This window comes from Maudiozyma barnettii (genome assembly GCF_903064755.1).
Source record: "Maudiozyma barnettii strain CLIB 1767 genome assembly, contig: KABA2_10, whole genome shotgun sequence".
NCBI lineage: Eukaryota > Fungi > Ascomycota > Saccharomycetes > Saccharomycetales > Saccharomycetaceae > Maudiozyma > Maudiozyma barnettii.
The window spans coordinates 40,020-63,404 of NW_024545247.1; the positions used below are offsets into that span (position 1 = coordinate 40,020).

Sequence of the window (23,385 nt, forward strand, 5' to 3'; positions counted from 1 at the left end):
TGCTTCCCACTCTTTTATCTTTTGACAGTACATTGGAAGTGTGAGTTCGAAGACATGGACAAGAGATAGCCATTTATAAAGTAAATATTCCGATCTTATAACTACTTAATATATATATATATATATAAGTAATAAGTTCTGTCGATGTTTACCTCCTATAATTAATCTTTTTTTGAATACCTTTTATATTTTTAATATTCTTTTGAACCACATACGATAATAGACCAATCCTCAAAAACACTGCTCAACATCTCTGCGATGACTGTCACTACAAATGCATCATTGCAACAGGTTCTTTACGAGTTTGCCCTTCGGGACTCAAACAACAAGTTATTCTATACTACGGCTACCAAAGCTGAAAATGGCAATGACTCGATTCCAAATAATGCCATCCATTTATTGAACGATAACGATCCGTTTGCTAATATCTTAGAAAATGTTTCTAGTAATTTAACTACAGTTTTCACCGATGAAGTTACCTTATTGAAGAGTTTACCCCATTTGTACCAATTGGAAAACTCTATAGTGGTTAATGTAGATTTATATTTACAGGATTACTCAATCATTACAGCTCTGAAGGACTTAAACATTGTTTCTTTAATCTCAAATGATGCTGCTACAGCTATAACTCACGCTCAATTGGCTAGTAAGATCGCTCTAGAGAAACGTCTACCTGTTTTCCACTTCATAAATTTCACTACTATAAATGCTTCTGAGGCGATTATCCCTGATTTCCAAGAACAAACTTCAAACGAGACTGTATCAGAAGAACAGGAAGAAGAACAATCCACTCTGGAACAATTTCTAATCGAACAAAATATACAAAATTTTGAATTGAAAGCACAAGGGTCCAATCCTTCAGTTGCCATCATTAACCTATCCCAATATGGTCAATCTATTGCTCAAGTTCTACCAACTTCAGCTTCATTGATAAATGTGAACATTTATAGACCGTGGAACATTGACCAATTACTACAATTAGTCGCCCCATCTGTCGCTAAGATTGTTATGATCCAAGGGTCTTACAAGGATGACTCATCAGAACCACATCATTCATTTGATCCTTTCTTATTGGACTTCTTTGCCGACTTTCAAAAATTGGTTGAAAGAAATATCGACCAAGTTATATTGACAAAAATTGGTCAACTACCAAATGATGCAATTGTTGACTCCCTAGATATCATAATTAACAATGCTCAAAAGGATACTCCTGTTCAAAACCTTTATTTGGGTAAGCAATATCAAGAGCAAATTGATAACAAGCAATACATAGATTTTTTGCATTCTTCTGTTAAAAATGTGTTAAATTTAGAAGCTGCATACATCAAGGTATTAAGAAATTTATTTTCTGGTAATTTAGAAATTTTAAATGAATATTCGAATGATACGGTTAACTCAAATACTCCAGAATATGGTTTTGGTTACTACTTAAACCAAGATGAAACTCGTCAACAACTTATTGATTTGGTAAAATCTTCTCTAGATGTTTCATTATTCTCAGGGGTCCCAGATGCATCTAAACTGGTCGAAACTCTGTCCAAGTGGTTGGAATTTAACAAATCATTGACCTCGCAGCAACTAGAGGAGGCTAATGAACTGGCCAAACAAATATTTGAGATTTTAAAAGCCAACAAAACCAATAATAACGTTGCTAAGATTTTAGAAATAGCACCAAATGAAGACGGGTTATCTTTTAAGTCTCACTGGTTAATTGGTTCAGATGCTTGGTCTTACGACTTAGGTAATTCTGGTGTCCATAATGTACTATCATCCAATAAGAATATTAATATGCTATTGATAGATTCAGAACCATACACATCTAAGAACAAGGTTGCACATAAGAAGAATGTCGGTTTATATGCTATGAACTATCACAATGTATATGTTGCTTCTGTTGCTGTATATTCATCATACACTCAATTACTCACAGCTATGATTGAAGCAGCTCATTTTAATGGCCCTTCTTTGGTTTTAGCCTACTTACCTTACTCCTCTGAGATCAATTCATCATTAGATATTCTAAAGGAAACCAAGGTTGCTGTTGAATCTGGTTATTGGCCATTATACAGATATGATCCAACCAAGGAAGATGAAGATGATGAAACGCATGGCTTTTCTCTAGACTCCTCAGTTATTAAAAAAGAATTGCAAGACTTTTTGGACCGTGAAAACAAGTTGACTTTATTGATCAAAAAATACCCAATTTTTGCAGACAACATTAAAAACTCAGCCAGTGATGTAATTACCAGAAAACAATCTACAAGAAACAAGGCTGCTCTAGATGAATTACTGGACGGTTTATCTGGTCCACCATTGCACATTTATTATTCTTCTGATGGTAGCAACTCTGTTAATTTAGCTACCCGTTTGTGCAACCGTGCCATTGCAAGAGGTTTAAAGGCTACAGTGCTATCAGTCGAACAGGTAGTCCTAGATGAATTACAAGGTGAAGAAAACGTAGTCTTCTTTACCTCTACGGCTGGTCAAGGTGAATTCCCACAAGATGGTAAATCATTCTGGGATGAATTAAAGTCCTCTACCATTGACTTGGCTGGGTTAAATGTCTCTGTCTTTGGTCTGGGTGACTCCAAGTACTGGCCGCGTAAGGAAGATGCACGTTATTACAATAAGCCTTCAAAAGATTTGACTGCTAAGCTAGAAGTCTTGGGTGCCAACTTTATTGTTCCTTTGGGACTAGGTGATGATCAAGCTGCTGATGGATTTCAAGAAGGTTACCAAATCTGGGAACCTCAATTATGGGAAGCTCTTGGGGTTGATAATATCGACGTTCCTGATGAACCAAAACCTTGGAATAACGAAGATATGAAAGTTAACTCCGATTTCTTAAGAGGTACAATTGTTGAAGGGTTGAACGATGAATCAACACTTGCCATTCATCCGTACGATCAACAACTAACAAAGTTCCATGGTTGTTATATGCAAGATGATCGTGACATTAGAGATATTCGTAAAGCCCAAGGTTTAGAACCTCTCTTCAGTTTTATGTCCAGAGTTAGATTACCAGGTGGGAAAGCTACCCCAGAGCAATGGCTTGCACTAGATAAGTTGGCTACTGAGGTCGGTAATGGTACTATGAAGATCTCTACAAGAGCTACATTCCAATTGCATGGCCTTTTAAAGAAAGATCTAAAGCACTCTATAAGAGCGATGAATTCTACTTTAATGGACACGTTAGCCGCTTGTGGTGATGTTAATAGAAATGTTGTTGTTACTGCTCTTCCAAATAACGCCAAAGTCTTTAATCAAGTCTCGAAAATGGGAACTGAAATTTCTGAATATTTCTTACCAAAAACTACTGCTTATCACGAAATTTGGTTACAAGGTACTGATGAACGTGATGATGATCCAAATTGGCCAGAAATTTTCGCGAACAGAAAGGAAGGTCCAACTAAAAAGAAAACATTAGTCAGTGGTAACGCTTTGGTCGATGTTGAACCAATATACAGTAATGTTTATCTTCCAAGAAAGTTCAAGGTCAATATTGCTGTTCCACCATTTAATGATGTTGACGTTTTCGCTATCGATTTAGGGTTAATTGCAATTGTCAATCCTGACACTCAAATCATTGAAGGTTACAATCTATATGCTGGTGGTGGTATGGGTACTACACACAACAACACTAAAACCTACCCAAGAACTGGTTCTGATTTTGGTTTCGTTAAGCCTGAAGATGTTATTCCAGCTATCCAAGCTGTTATGATTATTCAAAGAGATAATGGTGACCGTCAAGATCGTAAACATGCTCGTTTAAAGTATACCATTGATGATATCGGTATTCCTCAATTTAAAGCTATGGTTGAGGAAGAATGGGGTAAGAAATTTGAGCCATCAAAGTCTTACGAACAATTTATTTCTAACCACGATTATTTCGGTTGGGTTAAGGATGAAACTGGTTTAAATCATTACACATGTTTCATTGAAAACGGTAGAGTCGTCGATACACCAGAACTACCTCAAAAGACTGGTTTGGTAAAGATTGCCAAGCTTCTACAGAAGAACAACTCTGGCCACTTTAGATTAACTGCTACACAACATGTTTTAATTTCTGATATTGAAGATAAGCATCTCGATCAAGTTAAAAAGGTCTTAAAGCAATATAAACTAGATATTACTGAGTTAAGTGGTATTAGAATCGCATCTTCATCATGTGTCGGTTTGCCAACTTGTGGTCTTGCTATGGCAGAATCAGAACGTTACCTACCTGTGTTGATTGATGACATTGAAGAAGTTCTTGAAGAATTAGGTTTGCGTCATGATTCTATTGTTATGAGAATGACAGGTTGTCCAAACGGTTGCTCCCGTCCATGGGTTGCAGAAATTGCTCTAATTGGTAAGGCTCCACATACCTATAATTTGATGCTTGGTGGTGGTTACTATGGTCAAAGACTAAATAAGCTTTTCAAGGCTTCAGTTAAAGATGATGACGTTATTGGTATTTTAAAGCCATTGTTCAAGAGATGGGCTTTGGAAAGACAAGACGGAGAACATTTCGGTGATTTTGTTGTTCGTGTGGGTATTATTAAGCCAACATTGGAAGGTAAGTACTTCCACGATGATATATCAGAAGAAGCGTATTAGACTTTTGCCATATTACTTTTTATGTGTATATATACTTATTTATTGTATTTATTAACAAATTGATTATTTATAAAATTGGTCTATTTCTATGGTGTTAGGCCCTTCCGAGATTCCGTGACAATATTAAAGTGTGATTTCTAATTTAAATGCAAATAGGTTCCCTTTGATTATCATTAATGAGTTGTCAATACAGAACAAAGTGGTTAGATCGTCAGAATATATATTACAACAAAATGTCCATTGCAGTTGTTACAGGTGCTTCATCGGGGATAGGTTATTCATTGACTGATGAACTGGCAGCAAATGGTTTCATTGTTTACGCATGTGCAAGAAGGTTAGAGCCTATCAACGACTTAAAAGACAGGCATGGACCTGAGAAGATCAAACCTTACCAAATTGATATATCGAATAATGAGGAAATAGTAACTTTCAGACAATTTTTAGAGAGTGAACTACAAAATGGAAAAGTTGATCTTCTCTATAATAATGCCGGTCAGGCTTGTTCCTTTGCTACTTTAGATGTTACAGACAGGATTATGGAGGATTGTTTCAAAGTCAATGTGTTTGGTCATATAAACATAACTCGAGAACTATCAAAGTTGATAATTAATGCTAAAGGTACAATAGTATTTACTGGTTCCATTGCTGGAATTGTTTCCTTCCCATTTATGACAACGTATTCAGCCACGAAGGCTGCCATCCATCAATATGCTAGAGGGTTACATTTGGAAATGAAACCGTTTGAAGTAAGAGTTATAAATGCTATAACTGGTGGTGTTGAAACGGCCATTGCCGAAAAAAGACCTATGCCATCCAATTCTTTATTCAACTTTCCTGAAGGTTTGGAAGCATTCAAGGCACGTTCCAAAAAAGTGCAAAAGATGAGTTCTTCACAGTATGCCAAACAAATGGTTAAAGTAATCATGAACTCAAATGATCCAGTAGATGTCTATAAGGGCTCGTTTGCTATGATTGCTCGTGTTTTGGCCCTTTTTGTCCCAATGTGGGTTTTGAATAAACTTTTGTATAAGTTTAATAAACTAGATAAGGTGGAGTCCTCCATAAAGCAAAAGGGGGCAAAGAAAAGTCTGTAAATTTAAATATCGAACGACATTAAACTGTAATACTTGGGGTCGTCTTATCTCAAATAAATCTCTCTCTCTCAATATATAAATCGTGATCCCATATTCTTAAATTTTACGTGCTTAAAAGAATTCCCTCATCGCTAAATGAAGTAGATAAATTGTTCACTCACGTATACTGAAATATAGGATATACGAAGATAAAGATCCAACTTACAAAAGAACTAAGGACTTATACAATTTTCGAGTGGGATAATGGCTATTGAAGAATTTTCATTATTGATAAATAAGTTCTTCCAGGTATGCGATAGAGCCACCGATCCACTAGAGCTTCCTCACGATCTGTTAGATCTTGTAATCGCCGCCCAGCTCAGCGATTTTAATTGCAATGATAGATATAAGGTATTGAAATGCGTGTCGTATTATAGTTTGCATCCAGATTTACCAACCAAGCGTAAAATTATTAATTACTTTGAGAAGTATTCCTCTGATTCTGATGGGCTGATGAACTATCTTATTGACGAGCTGAAGCCAATGCTATTGAGATCAAATTCATCCAGAAGAAAAATGGCTAATGTACATACCGGACTAAATCCAACTTTGGGGTTCTCCTTCGAGGAGGATACTTTTATAACAGGATGGAAGGCTAATGGAGGATTGAAGGGTATACCGTTGTTTTATATGGTGTTGAGACATTTAAATAAAAGTCAAATATCAGTTAATTTAAACTGGATCATCCCAGGTATCATGAACATGTTAGACAACACATCAGAATTAAAAATGATTAAAATGAAAGGCGTTTTACTTTTAAAGACATTTCTATTATATTGCTTTGAAAGCAATGAAAGTACAACAGGAAATTGGATTTCTTTCAAGCAAACGGGTGTATTCGAGATGGTAGATCCAATTCTAAAGAACATGTGCTATTTCCTACCACCTAGTTACAATGAACATGATTCATTGGATATTCTTGAAGAAGTCTATGATACATTAATTGTGTTATATAAGCGTGGTTTGAATAATGGAATGATGAAACGTAAGCTTGGTACGGTGCTACTATCAGATATAATATTGAGACATACTTTGCCTAGGATTGGAATAAAATACGAAGCTCTTTTGCAATTTCAACTTGATAGTGTGGAAAGAATTATAGACATTTTAGACGATAATACAGTGATACATTTGCAGAGGATTATATACACATTTGGGGAGTATATAATACGAGATCCGTTTTTGACTACTATTAAAAACAATAACATTTTACCTAAAATCATTGATGTGTTCAATAAAATCGTGAACATATGTCCAGAAGAACGAATACAAGCCCATAAATATGACTTTGTGGCAGCTGTTTGTATCATCTTCCAAAAATATGACTCTGAGGGTGGTGTGAGTGTAGAGTTATTAAACGACCTGGGTAAATTTTTGGACAACTTGGTCGTAAAAGGTTGTAACCTGGACGATATTATTACCCCACTGATGAAGGAAAACCCACAGTTTAAGGAATTACTAATAAATAAACTACAGGAGACTAAAGATATTAACGTTTGATAGTTATTGTAACTTTTAGTGTCATGACATATTTATGTGCAAAGTTATGAGATGGTATAAACTATAGCATAATGTGTGTATTTACATGATATATATATAGATATAGATATAGATATAGATATAGATATACTTGAATATTATAATATATGAAAGAATGGCATACGATTAGAAGAAGTTCAATCACAGACATACCAGTCCAAAAACGTACATTTCTTTATTATTATTGAACGTTTTGTAAATTCTGAACAATTCTAATGTTTGCATCCAAAAATCTATTAACACAACTATTTAAACATTGTTCTTCTTGTGCAGATAGGTCTGGAGATGTGATAGAAGACACGCAGTTCTTGAAACAACTGTTTGTAAAGTCATGTATTTGCATTTGGACTCTTTGCTTTGAGTTCTCGGCATCCAAGAAGTTGGCAATCTCCTTCTTAGATGAATTGTTCATGGAGTCCAGGTCAGCTTGAGAAATGGAGGACATGGTAGGCTTTTAATATGTGGTAATATGATACCAGTTTATGAAGTATAGTCCTGACCTTTGTGTGCTTCTGCTAGTTTTCTCTTATATTACTTTGTTGAATGAGAAAGAATAGTGCAAGTTGAAACCCTTTTTGATGATCATCACGAATTGCTCGCTGCGTATAAAATATTTTTATGTGAACTGACCATGTTTGCAAAACTGTTAGTCCTAATGATTAGGTACTTTGAAATGCGTGATGAAACCAACTGGAGACGAGCAAACAGGTTAAAAAGTATATTGTTTCTCTGATGGAGGATACTATAGACGATTATGTGAGGAGTTTGGAGACTCAATTGGAAAATAAAGTCGTGTTTTTGAAGCAATCTAGGGATAGTCTCAAGAAACTACGACAAGAGTACAAAGATGAAGAAGCGCAAGACATAAATCCAGACATATGGAAGGCATTCATGAAGAAACCTGTCATGTATGTGGAGAAGTCAGATCCAATTGGTTTGAGTCTTGCTGATGTTGATGTATATTTACGAAATGAGTCGTCGCTGGACTGGATCGAAATGATGACTGGGAAAGAGATGAATTATTGTACTACATTGAAGGAATCCATTAATAATCAACGTAATATGAATAAGGATCTGTCGACATTGATAGGTTTACTTGAACAAGATGATCTAGAGACGGAGGAGGTTGAAGAGATACCTGTAGCGTCCAATTTGTTGGATCAAAATCAGAAACTATGGGATTCGCTTCAATTGTTTACTAAAGAGGTATTATGTAAAAATGAAAATAACCGAATCGAGATATATAATCTATTGAAACGATTAGTTAAATTCGATCCTCTTCTTACCGTCTCTGATTTCAGAATCTCTCATGAATCCGAAAGATTGTATAGGTTGTTATCGAAGGCTAATCTTGTCGACGTCATCCATATTGACAACAATACCAATTCCCAGGTGAGATTGATCAATTTTAATGACAACGACCTGAGTTAGCCATTGCCATATTTATATAGTTGTGATATATATAATCATTATAAATGGATAATAACATTCTTACAAAGATATATATTTAATTGTATTAGTAACTTTCCTACTTCATGTAAAGTATGCACTGGTCGGTCTTTCGCATTCACCTTATTGGAACACTGAAAATGTAACTATTCTTTTACTGCTAAATAAACAAGACGCATTCATTTGAACATTCTTTTAAAGAATGTAAATATATTATAACTCTAGCTTCGTCATATTGGATTGACTTGGATAACAGCTCGATATATCAGTTTATTCAATTCGCATATGTCAAGTGGTAAAAAGCTCTCTCTTGAAGAGAGACTGTCGTTAGCAGCCAAGAAAGGGAAGAAGAAAAGTAAAAAGCTTACTTCAGCTAGTCCCACACCAAGTCCTCTAGTAGAAGAAGATGTTGATACTTCCATTAAAGAAACTACACCTGAAATCAATGAAGGTATAATCGAAAACAGTAACGTTGATAAAACAGAGGATAAGATAAGTGAAAATGATATGGAAACTACTATCACTGCAGAAACTGTACATGGAGACGAGAACTCTCACGAGGTCCTACAACAAGTGAAAGATGCCGTTAAACAACAGCCTCTATCCATTCAGAATTTGAAATTAGACTGGCTGCCGAATAATTATCAGGATATTGATGTGCATAAGTTATTAAATATAATTGATAATCGGATTGGTGATTCAATAACGAAGGGAGAATCCTCCAATAAAAAATTATCAGAATCCATTGATAAGAAAGATGAATTGATAGAACAATTAAGGAAAGAAGGAGAAAATCTATCCAAAGTTGACTTCAAGAAATCAAATCAAATTAAACTTCTAAAAAATAAAATATTTGATATAGAAAAGGAACTTTCGAATACAAAAGAACAATTTGATGAAGAGACTTCAAATTATCAAACATTAGAGAAAAACATTAATGAGCTCCAACAACAAGTAGTAAGATCCAATTCTACCATTAAAGACCTTAAGCTTCAAGTCACCAACGTTGAGAAGTTACAAGCTACCGTTGTCGAACAAGATTCTCAGATTATCACTTTGAAAGAAGAACTTGAAGATGTGACAAAACAATTGGCCGACACAAATTTTCAGCATCTTACAGAAATGGAATCACTCAGAGAATCTAACTCTATCCAGATTAATACGTTAGAGACCGATTTGGAACAACTTAAGATCAAATTGGAAAATAAGGTTCAATCTGATAATTCAACATCTGGAGAATCCCAAAATGTGAATAATGAGAGTCAACAATATCATATCTTAGAACAGCAATTAAGATCAAGTAAAGACAATTGGAAAAGCATAGAAGATACGCTCAACATTAAGATTGTAAAACTGGAAGAAAGTTTACAAAATAGGGAACTGGAGATGCAAAAACAAACCCTAGAGATGAAGAGTTTGGTAAATGAAAATGGTCTCCTAAAGCGTAAAATAGATAACTCATCATCTAAGAATTTAGAATTGACAGACCAAGCGCATAATTACAAGAATGAACTTCAATCATTGCAGAGTAAATATAACGATATCAAAGATGACTATAACTTGTTGAACAACAAATTTAGCATTCAAAAGACACAACTAACCAAATTGTATGGTGAGCCATTGATAAATTCGCATATTGGCCGGAGTGGTTCGGGTATTAGCATGAATAAGTCACATTCATTAAACAGCGTCAGTGAAGAATGGTTACTTCCGGCAGATGATTCCCTCATATCTATTCAAAGTATTTCTTCAGATATAGATAATAATAGATTGGATGATACTGACACGTCTCCCCATGTAGATGAGAACGTAAATATATCAATCGATATTCCTGATGATGCTGAGCATCTACAGACTATATTAACGACAAAAAATAGCAGATCCAGTAATCAACTGGATATTTCTAGTGCAATTAGAAGGTCAGATTCATATTTAACACCAAACAAATTCAGGGCTTTTAGTGACGTCAATGATAATACAGAACTGGGTTCTGGGGCAGTTAATTCTAACCCTCAGTTAGTCACTAGACTTGGATCAGAAGTCCGTAGACTAGAAAACGAGTTACGCAACATGCAGAAAGATCATGAACGCCTTGCTCTAGATAAAGATAGCGCAAACGAGGAAATATTGAGACTTCTCGACAGAAACGATAAGGCAACCAAGATAATTGATGAAAACAAATCCTTGAAACAGGAGTTAGAGACTATTTCCAAACGCTTGGAAGTTTCATTACAGCTTTTAGGAGAGAAGGCAGAGACAGTAGAAGAACTTGAAAATGATGTCAATGATTTAAAGGATATGATAAAGCAGCAAGTCCAACAGATGGTTGAGATACAAGAGAATAAATAGTTTATATAAATTTAGACCTTATTAGAATTATCTTTTATTTTTTTCGGTTTCCTAAATATAGAACAAATTGATTATACATATATGGTACATAAATTTAAAACAGGTTAATCATGACCTTGCTGTTTTGCTAGTCTAGTTTGTTCTTCAATATCATCGGCTTCCCATGGGTAACATAGCCAGACATCAGGAACTGTGACAGCAGCCATGTAATGACCAGATTCAAGCATTTCCTTTGGAAGGTCAGCTTTCTTTGGCTTATCCTTATTATGTAGAACGAACACAGTGAATGTAGTCTTTTCATCTAGTCTATTTAATCTCTTTTGTTGTTCATGAACTTCTTTTTCCAACTCAGAAACAGCATAATGTAGGGTAGTTCTGGTGTCATCGACTTCGTCAACAATCAAAACTTTCTTACCGATAAGAGAATCGAAGTGTTTATCTAAGGCACCAAAGTCTAACCATTGGGTTCTGATAACTTCCTTACCAATGGTTTCAACGTTGTCATCTAATCCTAAATCTTCGTATAGAGACAAACCAATAGCTTGAATTGGAATGTTCTTTTCACCCTTCTTCTTTAAGAAAGTTCTGATGATTCTAGCTGGAATCAAACCACCACCAGAAATACCAATAATAACATCAGGTTTCTCATTCTTATCTAGGATATCCTTAGCAGTTTGTTGACATAGTTTGTGGATGTTATTGTAAGAGATGTAGAATTTCTCAGGAGCTTCAGACATGATGAACAAATATTATCTAAAATAACGATAATAATATTACGACGTAGACGTAAAACAAATATAAATATAAGAAAACACAAGAGAGAAGTAAAAAAGCTTAAAGTTACAAGTCAAGAATCCCAAATTTCTATCCCGTTTGGTTGATAACTATGAAAAAAAATTGTATGAGATATATCCTAAGATAATCCTTTTTATATACGATAAGCTCATCTCCAAAATTTGAAAATTCAAAAAAATTTTCAAAGGTCATCGAGAAACTGAAAAATGAAAAAAAAAATTTGCTGAGATTCCTGAATAGGTAGGCGATACCGTAGATGGAAAGGATTGCCGTTTGGGGAAGAGAAAAGAACAAAGATGAATGGTAGTAGAAACCTAGTTAATTAATTATTATACATTTTAATATGAGGAAATAATGCTGTATATATCTATATAAAAAATAGTTCGTAATAATGGTGAAATGCCACGTTATTGATATTAGAAAACATATGGGTTACGGACATATTTTTGGGCTGTGAGACATGATTATGCAGCTTTTTCTGCAACACCAGCAAAGTCTGAAGCATCCACAAAAACATCGTTTTCACCATTGACATATACCATATTGTCTTCATCCTCATTTGAAACAGCACCTCCCGCCTCAATATTGTTTGTATCTTCACCTTGTTCAATGGCTACTTCAGAAGTACCATCATCGAGAGATAACATAGCCAATTCCTGTCTTAATGTAGCTTGTTTATTTAGTAAATCTAGTCTACCTTGAATACCTAGTAGTGTTGGCAATGTTTCACTTGAAGACTTCAAGGCACTCTTAAAATGTTTCATATTCTTTTTGGGTTTCTTATCATATATCGTACTGTGAGGAATATTTTTCAGCATCACTATCCATTTTACCCATAGATGTAAAGTGTTATCTTCTGTCCAGACATTGTTTTGAAGTTCTGCAATAATTTTGTTTAGAACGGATCCTATTAGGCTTTCTGATGTTAGTTGTGTATTTATACAGTTAATAATTCTTTGTTCATCCCATGATGGTGATGTCAGGAGACTAATGACAGACATCCCGTCTGATTTGTCATTTTCCTTTGACAATGCCTTAATTAGTCTAACATTCAGTTCAGTCTGTTCAGATTTTGATATTTTTTTTGTCTTTTCATGCTTTTCTTCCTTGATAACATCTTCAACGATCTTTTCTTTGGGGTACCTATCTTGTGTTATGCGATTTTCTACAGGTTCGACATCTTCGACACCTTCATTTAGGATAATTTCCTTGTTTCCTACAATATTATCAATAGATAGTAATTTAAAATTAGGTTCGTTGACGTTCAACCAAGCAAGCATCACATCATTTGATATCTGTTTAAAATCAATAACTTCAGAATTTGTCACCGCTATGGTACTGATAGGCTCGCTTTCGGTTACTTTAAAGACGGATATTTTACCGTCAATAGTCAAAGTAAAAATAAGATCCTTGACACTTCCAATTCTGTCTGCTTGCACATTCCATGAACGGACGATAGCCTTAGTTTCATAGTCATATACGGTTAAAGTGTCAATTGTAGCCACACTAAAATATTTCCCATCTTGGCTAAAAGTACAAGATAATGCGCCGAATACTTCAAAAGTTGCTACTGTACTGGGTCTTCTCTTACTTGGATCGATGATGTATATTTTTTGTTCGGTAGCAATAGATAAATATATGCCATCTTCATTGGCATTATCTCCATCATATTTTAATACTTGGAAATGTATTATTTCCTCATCTTTACCATCAATCAAATGGAAAGTCTTCACTGGCTTGGTCTTATTGTATTCTAACTTCTTAACACAGTCATCTGAATCGTATGTCCATATATATTTACCATAAGAATCAACAGCCTTTATTGTATCCTTATTACGAACTATATTGATGATATCTCTACCAGTTGACGAAAACGTAACAATTTGGCCATCATTAAATGCATTGACAAAGAAATTATCTGTTCTGGAGGACAACCCACTAGCTTCATCGCCATCCAATTTACGTTTAACCCTTCCAGAGTTGGAATCTTTATTGTTATCATCACTATCGCAGCACCAACCGACGTATAGGATGTCTGAGGATTTTAAATCATGACTTTCATAATCCACGTGGTTCACAAGAGAACTGTTAACTTTGAAATTATTAGAAGAATCCAAAGGATATATATCAATAGAATTCTTTTGGGCTGTACCGGTATGGAAGGCGAACTGACCTGCACCCTGTGCAAAGATAGCTATTAAATTAGCGTCTACACTCATATCTGTTTTATGTTAATAAATCTCAGATATTTCGATTTAGCAATAAGTAAAACTTCCAAATAATGCTCCAAAGATATCTCAACTGGCTACTAATAAGTACTTATTCGAAAATATATATTTAATATACTTATGCTTCTATAACGATATTCTTTCTAACGTCCTCTTCTTCATAGTATAAAGGACTAGCAAACCAAAGATGAAAACTTTTTCATTTTTGCGATGAGCTAAAAAAATTGAAAAAGCTAAAATATTTCAGATGTAGAAAGGTTACCCTCACATTAAGTTATAATGTAAAAGCGGTATTGGTTTTACACGATGACCAGGTTTATCTAATGCAAATACGTCTTAGTTCACATATATATCGGTATACATACATATATCTATATATATAGTTCTATTAGTGTATGATCATATACTATCATCTCTCTCATTTTGACTTAATTCCCCAATAAATGAGCTAGGGAAGCCTGATCTTCGTTGGAGACGTTGGCAAAAGCAGCTTGATACATTGCACTGTTTGAAGTAGGAAATTCATTCATTGATGTCTTGAAGACGGTATTGATATTTATGTCGTCCAAAATGGATTTTGTTAGAGGGTCTTCCTCCAGATCATCGAAAGTTTCATCGTCATCAAATGTTAGCCCGTCTGCGAAATTACCACCACCGTTATCCTTCTTCATCATTTCTAGATAATTCTCAAATGTGCGTTCATCCACAGTAGAATTATCGTCGTCATCATCGTCATTCAACTCAATTGCATCACTCCAAGGTGTTTGCACATCATTGCCAAATGCAGAAGACGTAAATTCTTTCCTTTTATCTATTAGTTCCAACTCTGCTTGAGGATATTTGAACATTAAATGAACAAGAGAGTTCCCTAAAGAGGGTAGAACCTGTTCAATTGACATTTGTGAAATTTCTTGTGGTGGTAGTTGACCAATTAAATTTAATAGAGCCATAATAGAAAGTTTAATGTCGTATATCCTCTTGAAGTTTGGGATGTATACTGTTAACCATACGTCAAAGAATAATGGTAAGCAGCCATGGTTATATACGAATTTTATGGACTCTACTGGTGCAGATACCATACTGGCAATTATAGCATTGAAAGTTGTCACTCCAAATACAATATGTTTCTTTAAGTCAGTCTTATTAATAAGGATGCAAGTAATAGCGTTCTGAAGAATAGATTCTCTTATCGTAGCAGAGATTTGTGGCCCAAGTGATAATAATAGTTTTTGACCGTAATCAAAGATTGTATTGATCTCATCAAAATCAGAATCTTCATCAATGTTAGTATTATTATAAACTTCATATAATATCTTGCAATAAAAATCATTCTTTTGTAATTCTGCACTTCCATAAACAAATATATTATTGAAAATTAGCATAAAATCTTCGAGGAAGTATGTAACCATGCTATCCTCCTTACTATTGCATTGTCCAATTAACTCCAATATTTTCCAAGTGACTGGGGTGATATCTCTCAGTAAAAATGTTGAGTTCTCGTAGAACTCACAAACTTCACGATAAAAATCATCCAGTTGATTATTCAAAATAAACTCAGCTGCAGAATAGAATGATTGCTCTAAACTTTTAACAATGTCGACCGAATTTTCAAAAGAAAGTAAAAGAGAAATAATAGTAGATAAGATACCTAACGCAGCCATTTGTTTATCACTCTCATCGGGAAGATTTTCACCATTCATGTAATTAGAAGGATCAATGTTGGATGCATCGTTCAAATCGATCGCTAATTTTAAAAACTGTTGAATCAGATTATTAACTAATTCGACACCAAATGGTTGTAATTGCTCAGCAAACTGTTCAACGAATTCTTGCATAACACCAGCAATTGAATCAGATTCAAATTGGTTGGATAGCTCTAGTAATTTTTGCATAATAGGAACAACTGATTCTGACATCGCTTGTTGGAAATATGTGTCCTGTACAAACGTCTGTAGTGCCAGTGCAGCCGATAAATTTATTGGTAAACAGTCCGAAGTGTCATTTAGACATTTAGTGATACCACGATATATTGTTTCGATGGTAGATGGATCCTTAAATTCTATTAATCCTAGTTTAGAGACTATCTCGCATACTCTACTTTGTAGAAATCCGAATTGAGAATTAAAGAATGGGAAAATAAAAGTTTTAGCAAAACCTTCAATTTCGTTGGAATATGGTGAACCTTTTAAAGTTAGTCTATCCAATATATTAGAAAATATTCTGAAGGCAGCTTCGATATTAACAGCATTCTGTAAAGTGAGAGAATTAAAATCTCCACAATTCGCTTGTAACGTCTCAATGAAAAATTCCATTGTTGGTTGGATTGTAGTCTTACCTCTCTTGTTTACTGCTGTGGTCAACAATGAAATAGCAGCAATATCTGGAGAATAATCATCATTCCAAAGTTCTAAGTTTCTATGAATATATTCCTGAGGGTCACTTTCAAATTCATCCAGCGTTTCTTCTGTTGGACGTAACAGAGGGAATATCACATGTTGTAATATAGTGGAATAGTGCGGAGTTATTAGCTTCCAAGGGTCCTTTTGAGTAACAGCCTGCTCTAGAAAAGATAATACGTAATATAACGATTCATCACTCAGCCAAATGGAACCTCTTCCCCACTCTTCAATCTGTTGGAATAATAGAGTCAGTAGTTGAGGTAGAAATTCGTCCATATAAAGAGCTTTGAAATCAGAGTAGTCAAATCTTCCAGATAAGGTCTGAGAAGCATAACGGTAGAATAATCTAAATAGGTTTGCATAGGACCATTTCTTGCATTTGACCCAAGGATTTTGTTTCCTTTGATCAATATCAATAATATTCATTATTGAATCCGACAGTGGTGCTTGTATGATAGATACAAAAAGATTTGCCCATGGAACAAAGAATTCTGCACGTTGTAAAGTGAAAGGTAGGTCATGGTACGTAACAAATTTGTAAATTTTCAATATTAGAATCAATAATTCACCAATTTTAGGGTCGGTCATGTTGGCACCTTCCTTTAGTAATGTATTGTTAGCATAAGCTAATAGGTCGGGAAAGTATTGCAAAATTAGTTTCTCAAGTTCTTGTCTATCATCATTTTCTTTATATCTAAATGTTCTAAATATCTCAGATAAGCATATTAATCCAACGTGTGCAACATTGATATCACTATTAGATAGGAGTTCCAATGATTTCGGTAAAAGGTCATTCCATTTACCCTTCGGATATTCCTCCAAAATAATAGTTTTCAAGGCTGGTCTTAGAACTCTAAGGCAATGAGGAGAATTGCTCGAGCATTGTAGCATTGTCTGGATAATCATATCTTGGACGACTGGTTTTTCATCGTTATCAACTCCACGGTTCAATAGTTCATTCTTGCTAGCTGAATACGCAGAGATAACCCATCCGTATACAATTTTATTTTTAAAGTAGAGTGATGCAGATAATTTAATGTTCTCTGGGATCTCATTAGAAGATATGATATCTAAGCATGCACCCAAAAATCCTGGTGCTTTACTGGTCTCTTTTAATTGTGTTTCCGCATGTGATCTGATGGTGGCATCATGGTCTAGTGTACTTGCAAAACATTGCAATAAACCGTTAGCATCCATTTCGAGAAATGTGTAATTATAGTGACGCTTTAATTATAAATCTAGTATTCAAGTAGTAATAAACTAAGGGAAATGCAACTTTGTATATCAGTATATATATCACTTGATGTATATCAATGTTTACTAGGTTCTAAAGTTATAGAAACAGACTCCAGAAACATCAAAATTTTTTCAGCTCATCGCAAAATAACATCACATTTGACGACATAATAAACAGGAATATAATATAAAATATGACGGATTCCAAAGAGATAATTGATCTCCATAACTAAAATTAACTAGAAGAGAACATCCTTTTCAAGTATTACCTATATTCCATAATTTATTACTTTAGTAAAGTTAATATATATACGGTTATAGCGCTATATATTGAATTCGGAAGAATTTATCATCGGACCGTATTAGACTCTGCTTATTCAAGAGACCAACCTGTAGTCAAATTGAATTTTTCCATATCTGTTTTATCCAAGACAGGGAATGGATGTGCTTCAGTATTGAATACAACCTCTCTAAGGTCAACGTTATCCTGAAAAAGTAAGTACAAGTATTTCAATGTTTCTGCAAGCCAGAAACTTTCCATGTTGTCTCTTTTTCCAGTAGGAACGTGTAGGCAATCATTCAGAGATGTATACGCTTCTACTCTACCGTTTTCTTTCACAGCAGTATGCTCGACAAAATTGTTTAAAATTTCTTGGCCCCATTCACGGTATGTTGTATCGTTAGATAAGTGGTACATGAACATGATGGATTCTACTGTTTCGGGTCTCTGTAGATTGTGTCCATCCAAAGGTTTCACAAAGAAGTCATCAGTTGGAGAAGTCCACCAGTTTTGACGATCAATCATTGTAATTTCTTCAAATTCAGTTCTTTGTTCCTTGGCGTAATTGAAAACAACAATCTCAGGTGAAAGGCCAGCAGGTAGTTGATGATACATTTGATAACATGTATGTGTCAACTTCATAGCTAGTAACCAATCATCCTCCCTATCTTCATTCCAGAAATACATAGCTCTTGCCTCTTTGATTGTGTAGCCTTCAGTAGCGCCCATTGCTAAGAGACCCCCCATGAAACATACTAGATGGTCCATCTTTGATGATGCTTGAAATTCTAGACCATTTGGTTTTTCAGCAATATAAGTCAGTCCTGATGGGAAAGATTCCTTTACTAAATGTTTTTTCATACCATCAATAGCAGCACGATATAAATTGTAGTACATAACCTCATGAGTTAACAAGTATTGTTTTAATAGATATTCGTAGAAAGAATCACCTCTAGAGCCAAATCTAATGTTTTCCCCCCAGAATTTTGCAGTATCTGGTAAGGTATAAATTGGTACTAAACCATCGTATTTATCTAAAATATCGTTAATTTTGTAAAGTGGTTCATAAACTTGTTCTGCAAGGTCCCAGTAAGTCTTGTTACCTGTAATTGATGCTAAATATTTGAATTCCAATTGTAAAGTGGTAAACTCTGCTGTAGAAGATGCTCCATTATCTACATGGTTTTTAATTGCTTCACCGGTCTTCAAGTTTACACTAGAATATGGAATACCAGTAGGGGAATTTACAAAAGCTAAGGATAGACGATTAGCTAAATCTATGGCTTTATTTAAGTAAACTTCAGGTTTGCCGACATTGAGATCTTTTGAAAGATAATATCCTGAGAGTAGCCCACCCAGCATTCTAATTGTTGTTTCGAAGATATTAACTTCTGCATCCATATCATAATCCAATTCATTTTCAACCCAATTTTCTACGAATTCAATTTGTTCTAAGAATTCTTTTTTATTTTCCTTATCGATTGTATAATTGTAACCTAGCATTAGTGTATCAATAGTATCAACAATTATCCAACCTAATGGTTCACCAGATCTGGGCATATTACGGTGATTGTGTGAGATTGGACCATAGACGTCGTATGGCCATCCATTCTTTTTATAGTCATTGAATGATTGTAAAAGAATTTTCTCTATTTTGAATGACACCGTTGTATTCTTGCTTTGAAAGTAATAGAACACTGCCAATACAGCAATCCCTACTGATATAATCACAGGATTCAGCATTATGATTTGCTATTTATGAATATTTTATTCCTTCGTTCACGCAGAGATCTGAATTCAAAAACAACACTCTATTGTTATTATTATTTTGTTACCTCCGCAGCGATTGATAGAGAATAAGTAAGTGAAACTTCAACTAAGTCTTCTATCTTGAAATATAATGTGACACCTCAATTTAAAGGCAAACCCTCTATCAGGATTCTCCCATTTATTCAATTTGAAGTATAATTATTTTTCAGAATAATTAAGAAATTATACATATTACGCTATTATTATTATCGCGGCCTGTGAAAGCAACTGACGGAACGAAATTACAAGTAATATAATAATAAAATTTTCCATATATTTCATCGATGAGATGAGATGAGATGAGCTAATCTCTTTTTTCTACGAAAAGGATAAGTTTTATTTTATGTTTATATCATTGGGCTACTGAGGAAACTTACCATGAACATTGTTGACCAATTGTATGCTAGACGACCTGTAGAGGCTTTAGTTTTTGATTCTGAGGCCTCATTCGAGACTTTGAGAGATCAGTTACTAGAGATTAAAAAAATCAATGCATACTATGTTAAGAAAGTTTTGAAACGCATCATTGATTTGAGTCTATATGCAGATGATACGGACTGGATTTATGATGAATATGTGACATTATTGAATGTGACCGATAAGGATCAATATTCCCGAATTGATTCTATACGATATTTCTTTAAAAGGAGGAAGAATAATTCAGATACACAATATGAATATGATGACAATGCAAATGAAAAAATATCTGTTGATATTTATGAGAAACCGAATCTAATTAGTGCTAGTGGTACTACAGGGTTTAGAACGTGGGAAGCTTCTTTGTTTCTATGTGAATATATCTTACAGAATGAAGCTTTATTTAAGGATCAAAATGTATTAGAATTAGGTTGTGGAACGGGTATTTGTAGTATATTATTACAAAAGGTTCAATCTCCTAAAAGAATATATGTGACAGATGGTGATAGTGAATTGGTCACTAATCAATTGGTACGTAATTTCGAATTGAATAAGATATCTAGGAATAACAATTCGAATATAATATTACAACGATTATGGTGGAATGAGGACAAAATTCCTAACGATATAGACATTGTCATTGGTGCTGATATTACATTTGATGCAAGTTTATTTGATTCCTTATGTCAATGTTTGTTAGAATGCCTCACATATTGTCCGATATGTTTAATATCGGCAACTATTAGGAATCAAGACACTACTGATAGCTTCATTTCCACTACAAAAAAACTTGGGATGAACATTGAAGAAATTGCCAGAACTGATAAACTAGAAAGTACGGCATTACTAGCACCTGTTGTAATATACAAGATAAGTAAAACAAATAGATAAATACAAATAAAATTACAAATGAAATTTAAAAAGAAAATGTTGACACTCTCTGACACCCATGTATCATATCATATCTTAACGATACACATTCCACATGGGTTCTTATATGAGTGGCTAAAGTTGGGTTAATATATCCCATCACTTATCACGATGAATAGTTGCATTGAATATTTATAAAAATGGCAACCCACGTACTGTCTATAGTGAGGGAAACTTTTGGACAAAGTTACCCTCTTTAAAAACTGAACTCCAAGAAAACTCAAGTTGGAAAACTAATGAGAATGAATTTAGTGTTTTGAAAATGTGAGAGCCCTCATCCTTTTTATACTCCTCAATTTTTTTTGCTTTGGCGTTGATTTTTTTTGGTTTTTTTTTGTACGATTCAGAGGAGGAAACAGAGCGACTGGATAAAAGTTAGGGCTTTGGCAATTCTTTTAGTCGATTCTATTCTTGAGCGCTTAAGGGAAGGGTTTCTTGATATTAATAAAGTTGCCGCCATATATCTTATTGAATGGTACTCCTAATTTCTGGAATGGTAAGTGGTTAAACGTATTAACCACTTGCTTTAGGTTTGAAGAGAATTACCACCTCCTCCCACCCCAAAATAAAAATGAAGTACCCTATGCAAATAAGTTCTATCGGGCAGAAGTATAGCTCATTCCATTACTTAGATAAAAAAGGGTGTTTATAAAGGGTTATGTTCGATACATCAGGAAGGTTATATCCGTTACAATCTCGCTCATTTGTGTCTGAGCTGAGAGAGAGATATTGTAGAGTACACTCTATGACATATCCTACAATATAGCATGATGTTGCTGGTTCTTTGTCTGGTTTTAAAAGTCATTGTTTTATATTCTCTTTAAGTGCCATTAGTTGTCATTCTTTTCAGATATTTTTATACCTGGGCGGTTAGCTGAAATACTCATGGGAAGCCCTATATTAGGTTTACTACTACTATGACCGCAAGATGTTTTCCTTAGCTTCACTCAAATGCTAACAACTGCACGTAGGTCACTCCGTGTTGACCACCTCTTCGCACTTTTCTTTCCTCCCACTCAGGGAAAAATGTTGAAAAGAATATTTCACCCCCAATTCTTGTCAGGTGGAAAGAAAGAACATTGCGGTGAAAGAAAATACGCAGCTTGCTAGTCTATCAATATTCACAACTGGATTGTGTTTTTTATTCATCTATTTGATGTTGTTTCATTAGGAAAAAAATAAATTATGATAGTTAAACAACAATTTACCACGGAAAAAAAAAAGATGGACGCAGAGATAATGGTAGCTTCTTAATCTAGCAGGACACATTTTTTTACAGCGATTTAAAATTATTACTGATGCTGGTTTCCGCTCCTACGTTATTATTGTTAATCTGGTTGGACCTCTTCACAATATACGTATTCGATTCAAAAAACAAAATGAATTCTTTGTTATGTATGTTTGAAATTTCGACTGCCTGCCTTACTTAGTTAAACTTCTGTGCAGACAGGTTTTTCTTCGAAATTTGTACTATATTGGAAGTTACATGCACACTCAATCTTTGGTTATTTACTATTTGGTAATTCATTTGGATTTTTTGTACTTCGACCAAACACCGTAGCTGCATTGTTCCTATACCCTTTATTTCAATTATTTCCTGAAGAGAAGATTCTTTACGATGTCTAAAATTACTTTTTAGGCTTATTGCTCGCCTTTTTATCTTCCTGTCTGCCTATTTCCTCCGGTCACTTTTCAGTGATACTTAAGGATAATTTTTCTTCCGTTGTTGACTGCGGTGTTGTTCACACTTACTGTTGCATTAAAGTACTTAAGTAGTGCTTCCCCTATCAACATTAAAAAAGATATTGTTAATTACTCGGCATTCAATTAACTAACGTCTCCTAGCTGTCTAAGAACGTTAATTTTTGTTTTTAACTCTCTTCCCCCCCCTCTTACTTAGTATCTCCTTCCTAAACTAATAAAGAAAAGAAAATATTACAGTAAACAGACCTTCAATGGTAAATTCTCTTCTGTCATAATTTCAAGTTACCATTATTTAAAAAGGAAAAGGAGTGGAAATAATTCACAGACATTGACTTATAAACAATTATTTCTTTTATTTTTCTTCTTTTTTTTTTCTTATTTTATCTTTTTAAAGAGATTTGGTTTATGCTTTTATAATAGCAGATCAACAATTCAATATATTATCATTCAAGAACTATAGCAAAATAAAATAAAAATATATTCCAACTTTTATTTAATATCACTTCTGGAAACTATAG

General features: G+C 34.3%; 11 protein-coding genes across 11 annotated transcripts; 6 read left to right on the forward strand and 5 right to left on the reverse strand.

The window, feature by feature from the left end:
- Positions 1-258: 258 nt before the first annotated feature.
- On the forward strand, positions 259-4,599 carry MET5 (sulfite reductase (NADPH) subunit beta; the record flags this gene model as incomplete). Its single annotated transcript, XM_041552405.1, has 1 exon — positions 259-4,599. The coding sequence occupies one exon, from the start codon at positions 259-261 to the stop codon at positions 4,597-4,599; it is 4,341 nt and encodes a 1,446-aa protein (XP_041408339.1).
- A 176-nt stretch (positions 4,600-4,775) lies between these two features.
- Positions 4,776-5,693, forward strand: KABA2_10S00440 (uncharacterized protein; the record flags this gene model as incomplete). The annotated part of the gene is made up of 1 exon (XM_041552406.1): positions 4,776-5,693. The coding sequence occupies one exon, from the start codon at positions 4,776-4,778 to the stop codon at positions 5,691-5,693; it is 918 nt and encodes a 305-aa protein (XP_041408340.1).
- A 243-nt stretch (positions 5,694-5,936) lies between these two features.
- On the forward strand, positions 5,937-7,232 carry TTI2 (Tti2p; the record flags this gene model as incomplete). Its single annotated transcript, XM_041552407.1, has 1 exon — positions 5,937-7,232. One exon carries the CDS (start codon positions 5,937-5,939, stop codon positions 7,230-7,232), a length of 1,296 nt encoding a protein of 431 aa, XP_041408341.1.
- A 220-nt stretch (positions 7,233-7,452) lies between these two features.
- On the reverse strand, positions 7,453-7,716 carry TIM8 (protein transporter TIM8; the record flags this gene model as incomplete). Its single annotated transcript, XM_041552408.1, has 1 exon — positions 7,453-7,716. The coding sequence occupies one exon, from the start codon at positions 7,714-7,716 to the stop codon at positions 7,453-7,455; it is 264 nt and encodes an 87-aa protein (XP_041408342.1).
- A 287-nt stretch (positions 7,717-8,003) lies between these two features.
- MCM22 (Mcm22p) lies at positions 8,004-8,702 on the forward strand (the record flags this gene model as incomplete). Its single annotated transcript, XM_041552409.1, has 1 exon — positions 8,004-8,702. The coding sequence occupies one exon, from the start codon at positions 8,004-8,006 to the stop codon at positions 8,700-8,702; it is 699 nt and encodes a 232-aa protein (XP_041408343.1).
- A 303-nt stretch (positions 8,703-9,005) lies between these two features.
- Positions 9,006-11,069, forward strand: SGM1 (Sgm1p; the record flags this gene model as incomplete). Its single annotated transcript, XM_041552410.1, has 1 exon — positions 9,006-11,069. One exon carries the CDS (start codon positions 9,006-9,008, stop codon positions 11,067-11,069), a length of 2,064 nt encoding a protein of 687 aa, XP_041408344.1.
- Positions 11,070-11,173: 104 nt separating this feature from the next.
- XPT1 (xanthine phosphoribosyltransferase) lies at positions 11,174-11,806 on the reverse strand (the record flags this gene model as incomplete). The annotated part of the gene is made up of 1 exon (XM_041552411.1): positions 11,174-11,806. One exon carries the CDS (start codon positions 11,804-11,806, stop codon positions 11,174-11,176), a length of 633 nt encoding a protein of 210 aa, XP_041408345.1.
- A 522-nt stretch (positions 11,807-12,328) lies between these two features.
- UTP9 (Utp9p) lies at positions 12,329-14,083 on the reverse strand (the record flags this gene model as incomplete). The annotated part of the gene is made up of 1 exon (XM_041552412.1): positions 12,329-14,083. The coding sequence occupies one exon, from the start codon at positions 14,081-14,083 to the stop codon at positions 12,329-12,331; it is 1,755 nt and encodes a 584-aa protein (XP_041408346.1).
- Positions 14,084-14,520: 437 nt separating this feature from the next.
- On the reverse strand, positions 14,521-17,688 carry NMD5 (Nmd5p; the record flags this gene model as incomplete). Its single annotated transcript, XM_041552413.1, has 1 exon — positions 14,521-17,688. The coding sequence occupies one exon, from the start codon at positions 17,686-17,688 to the stop codon at positions 14,521-14,523; it is 3,168 nt and encodes a 1,055-aa protein (XP_041408347.1).
- Positions 17,689-18,100: 412 nt separating this feature from the next.
- MNS1 (mannosyl-oligosaccharide 1,2-alpha-mannosidase) lies at positions 18,101-19,750 on the reverse strand (the record flags this gene model as incomplete). Its single annotated transcript, XM_041552414.1, has 1 exon — positions 18,101-19,750. One exon carries the CDS (start codon positions 19,748-19,750, stop codon positions 18,101-18,103), a length of 1,650 nt encoding a protein of 549 aa, XP_041408348.1.
- Positions 19,751-20,194: 444 nt separating this feature from the next.
- On the forward strand, positions 20,195-21,124 carry EFM3 (protein-lysine N-methyltransferase; the record flags this gene model as incomplete). The annotated part of the gene is made up of 1 exon (XM_041552415.1): positions 20,195-21,124. One exon carries the CDS (start codon positions 20,195-20,197, stop codon positions 21,122-21,124), a length of 930 nt encoding a protein of 309 aa, XP_041408349.1.
- Between the last annotated feature and the right edge of the window lie 2,261 nt (positions 21,125-23,385).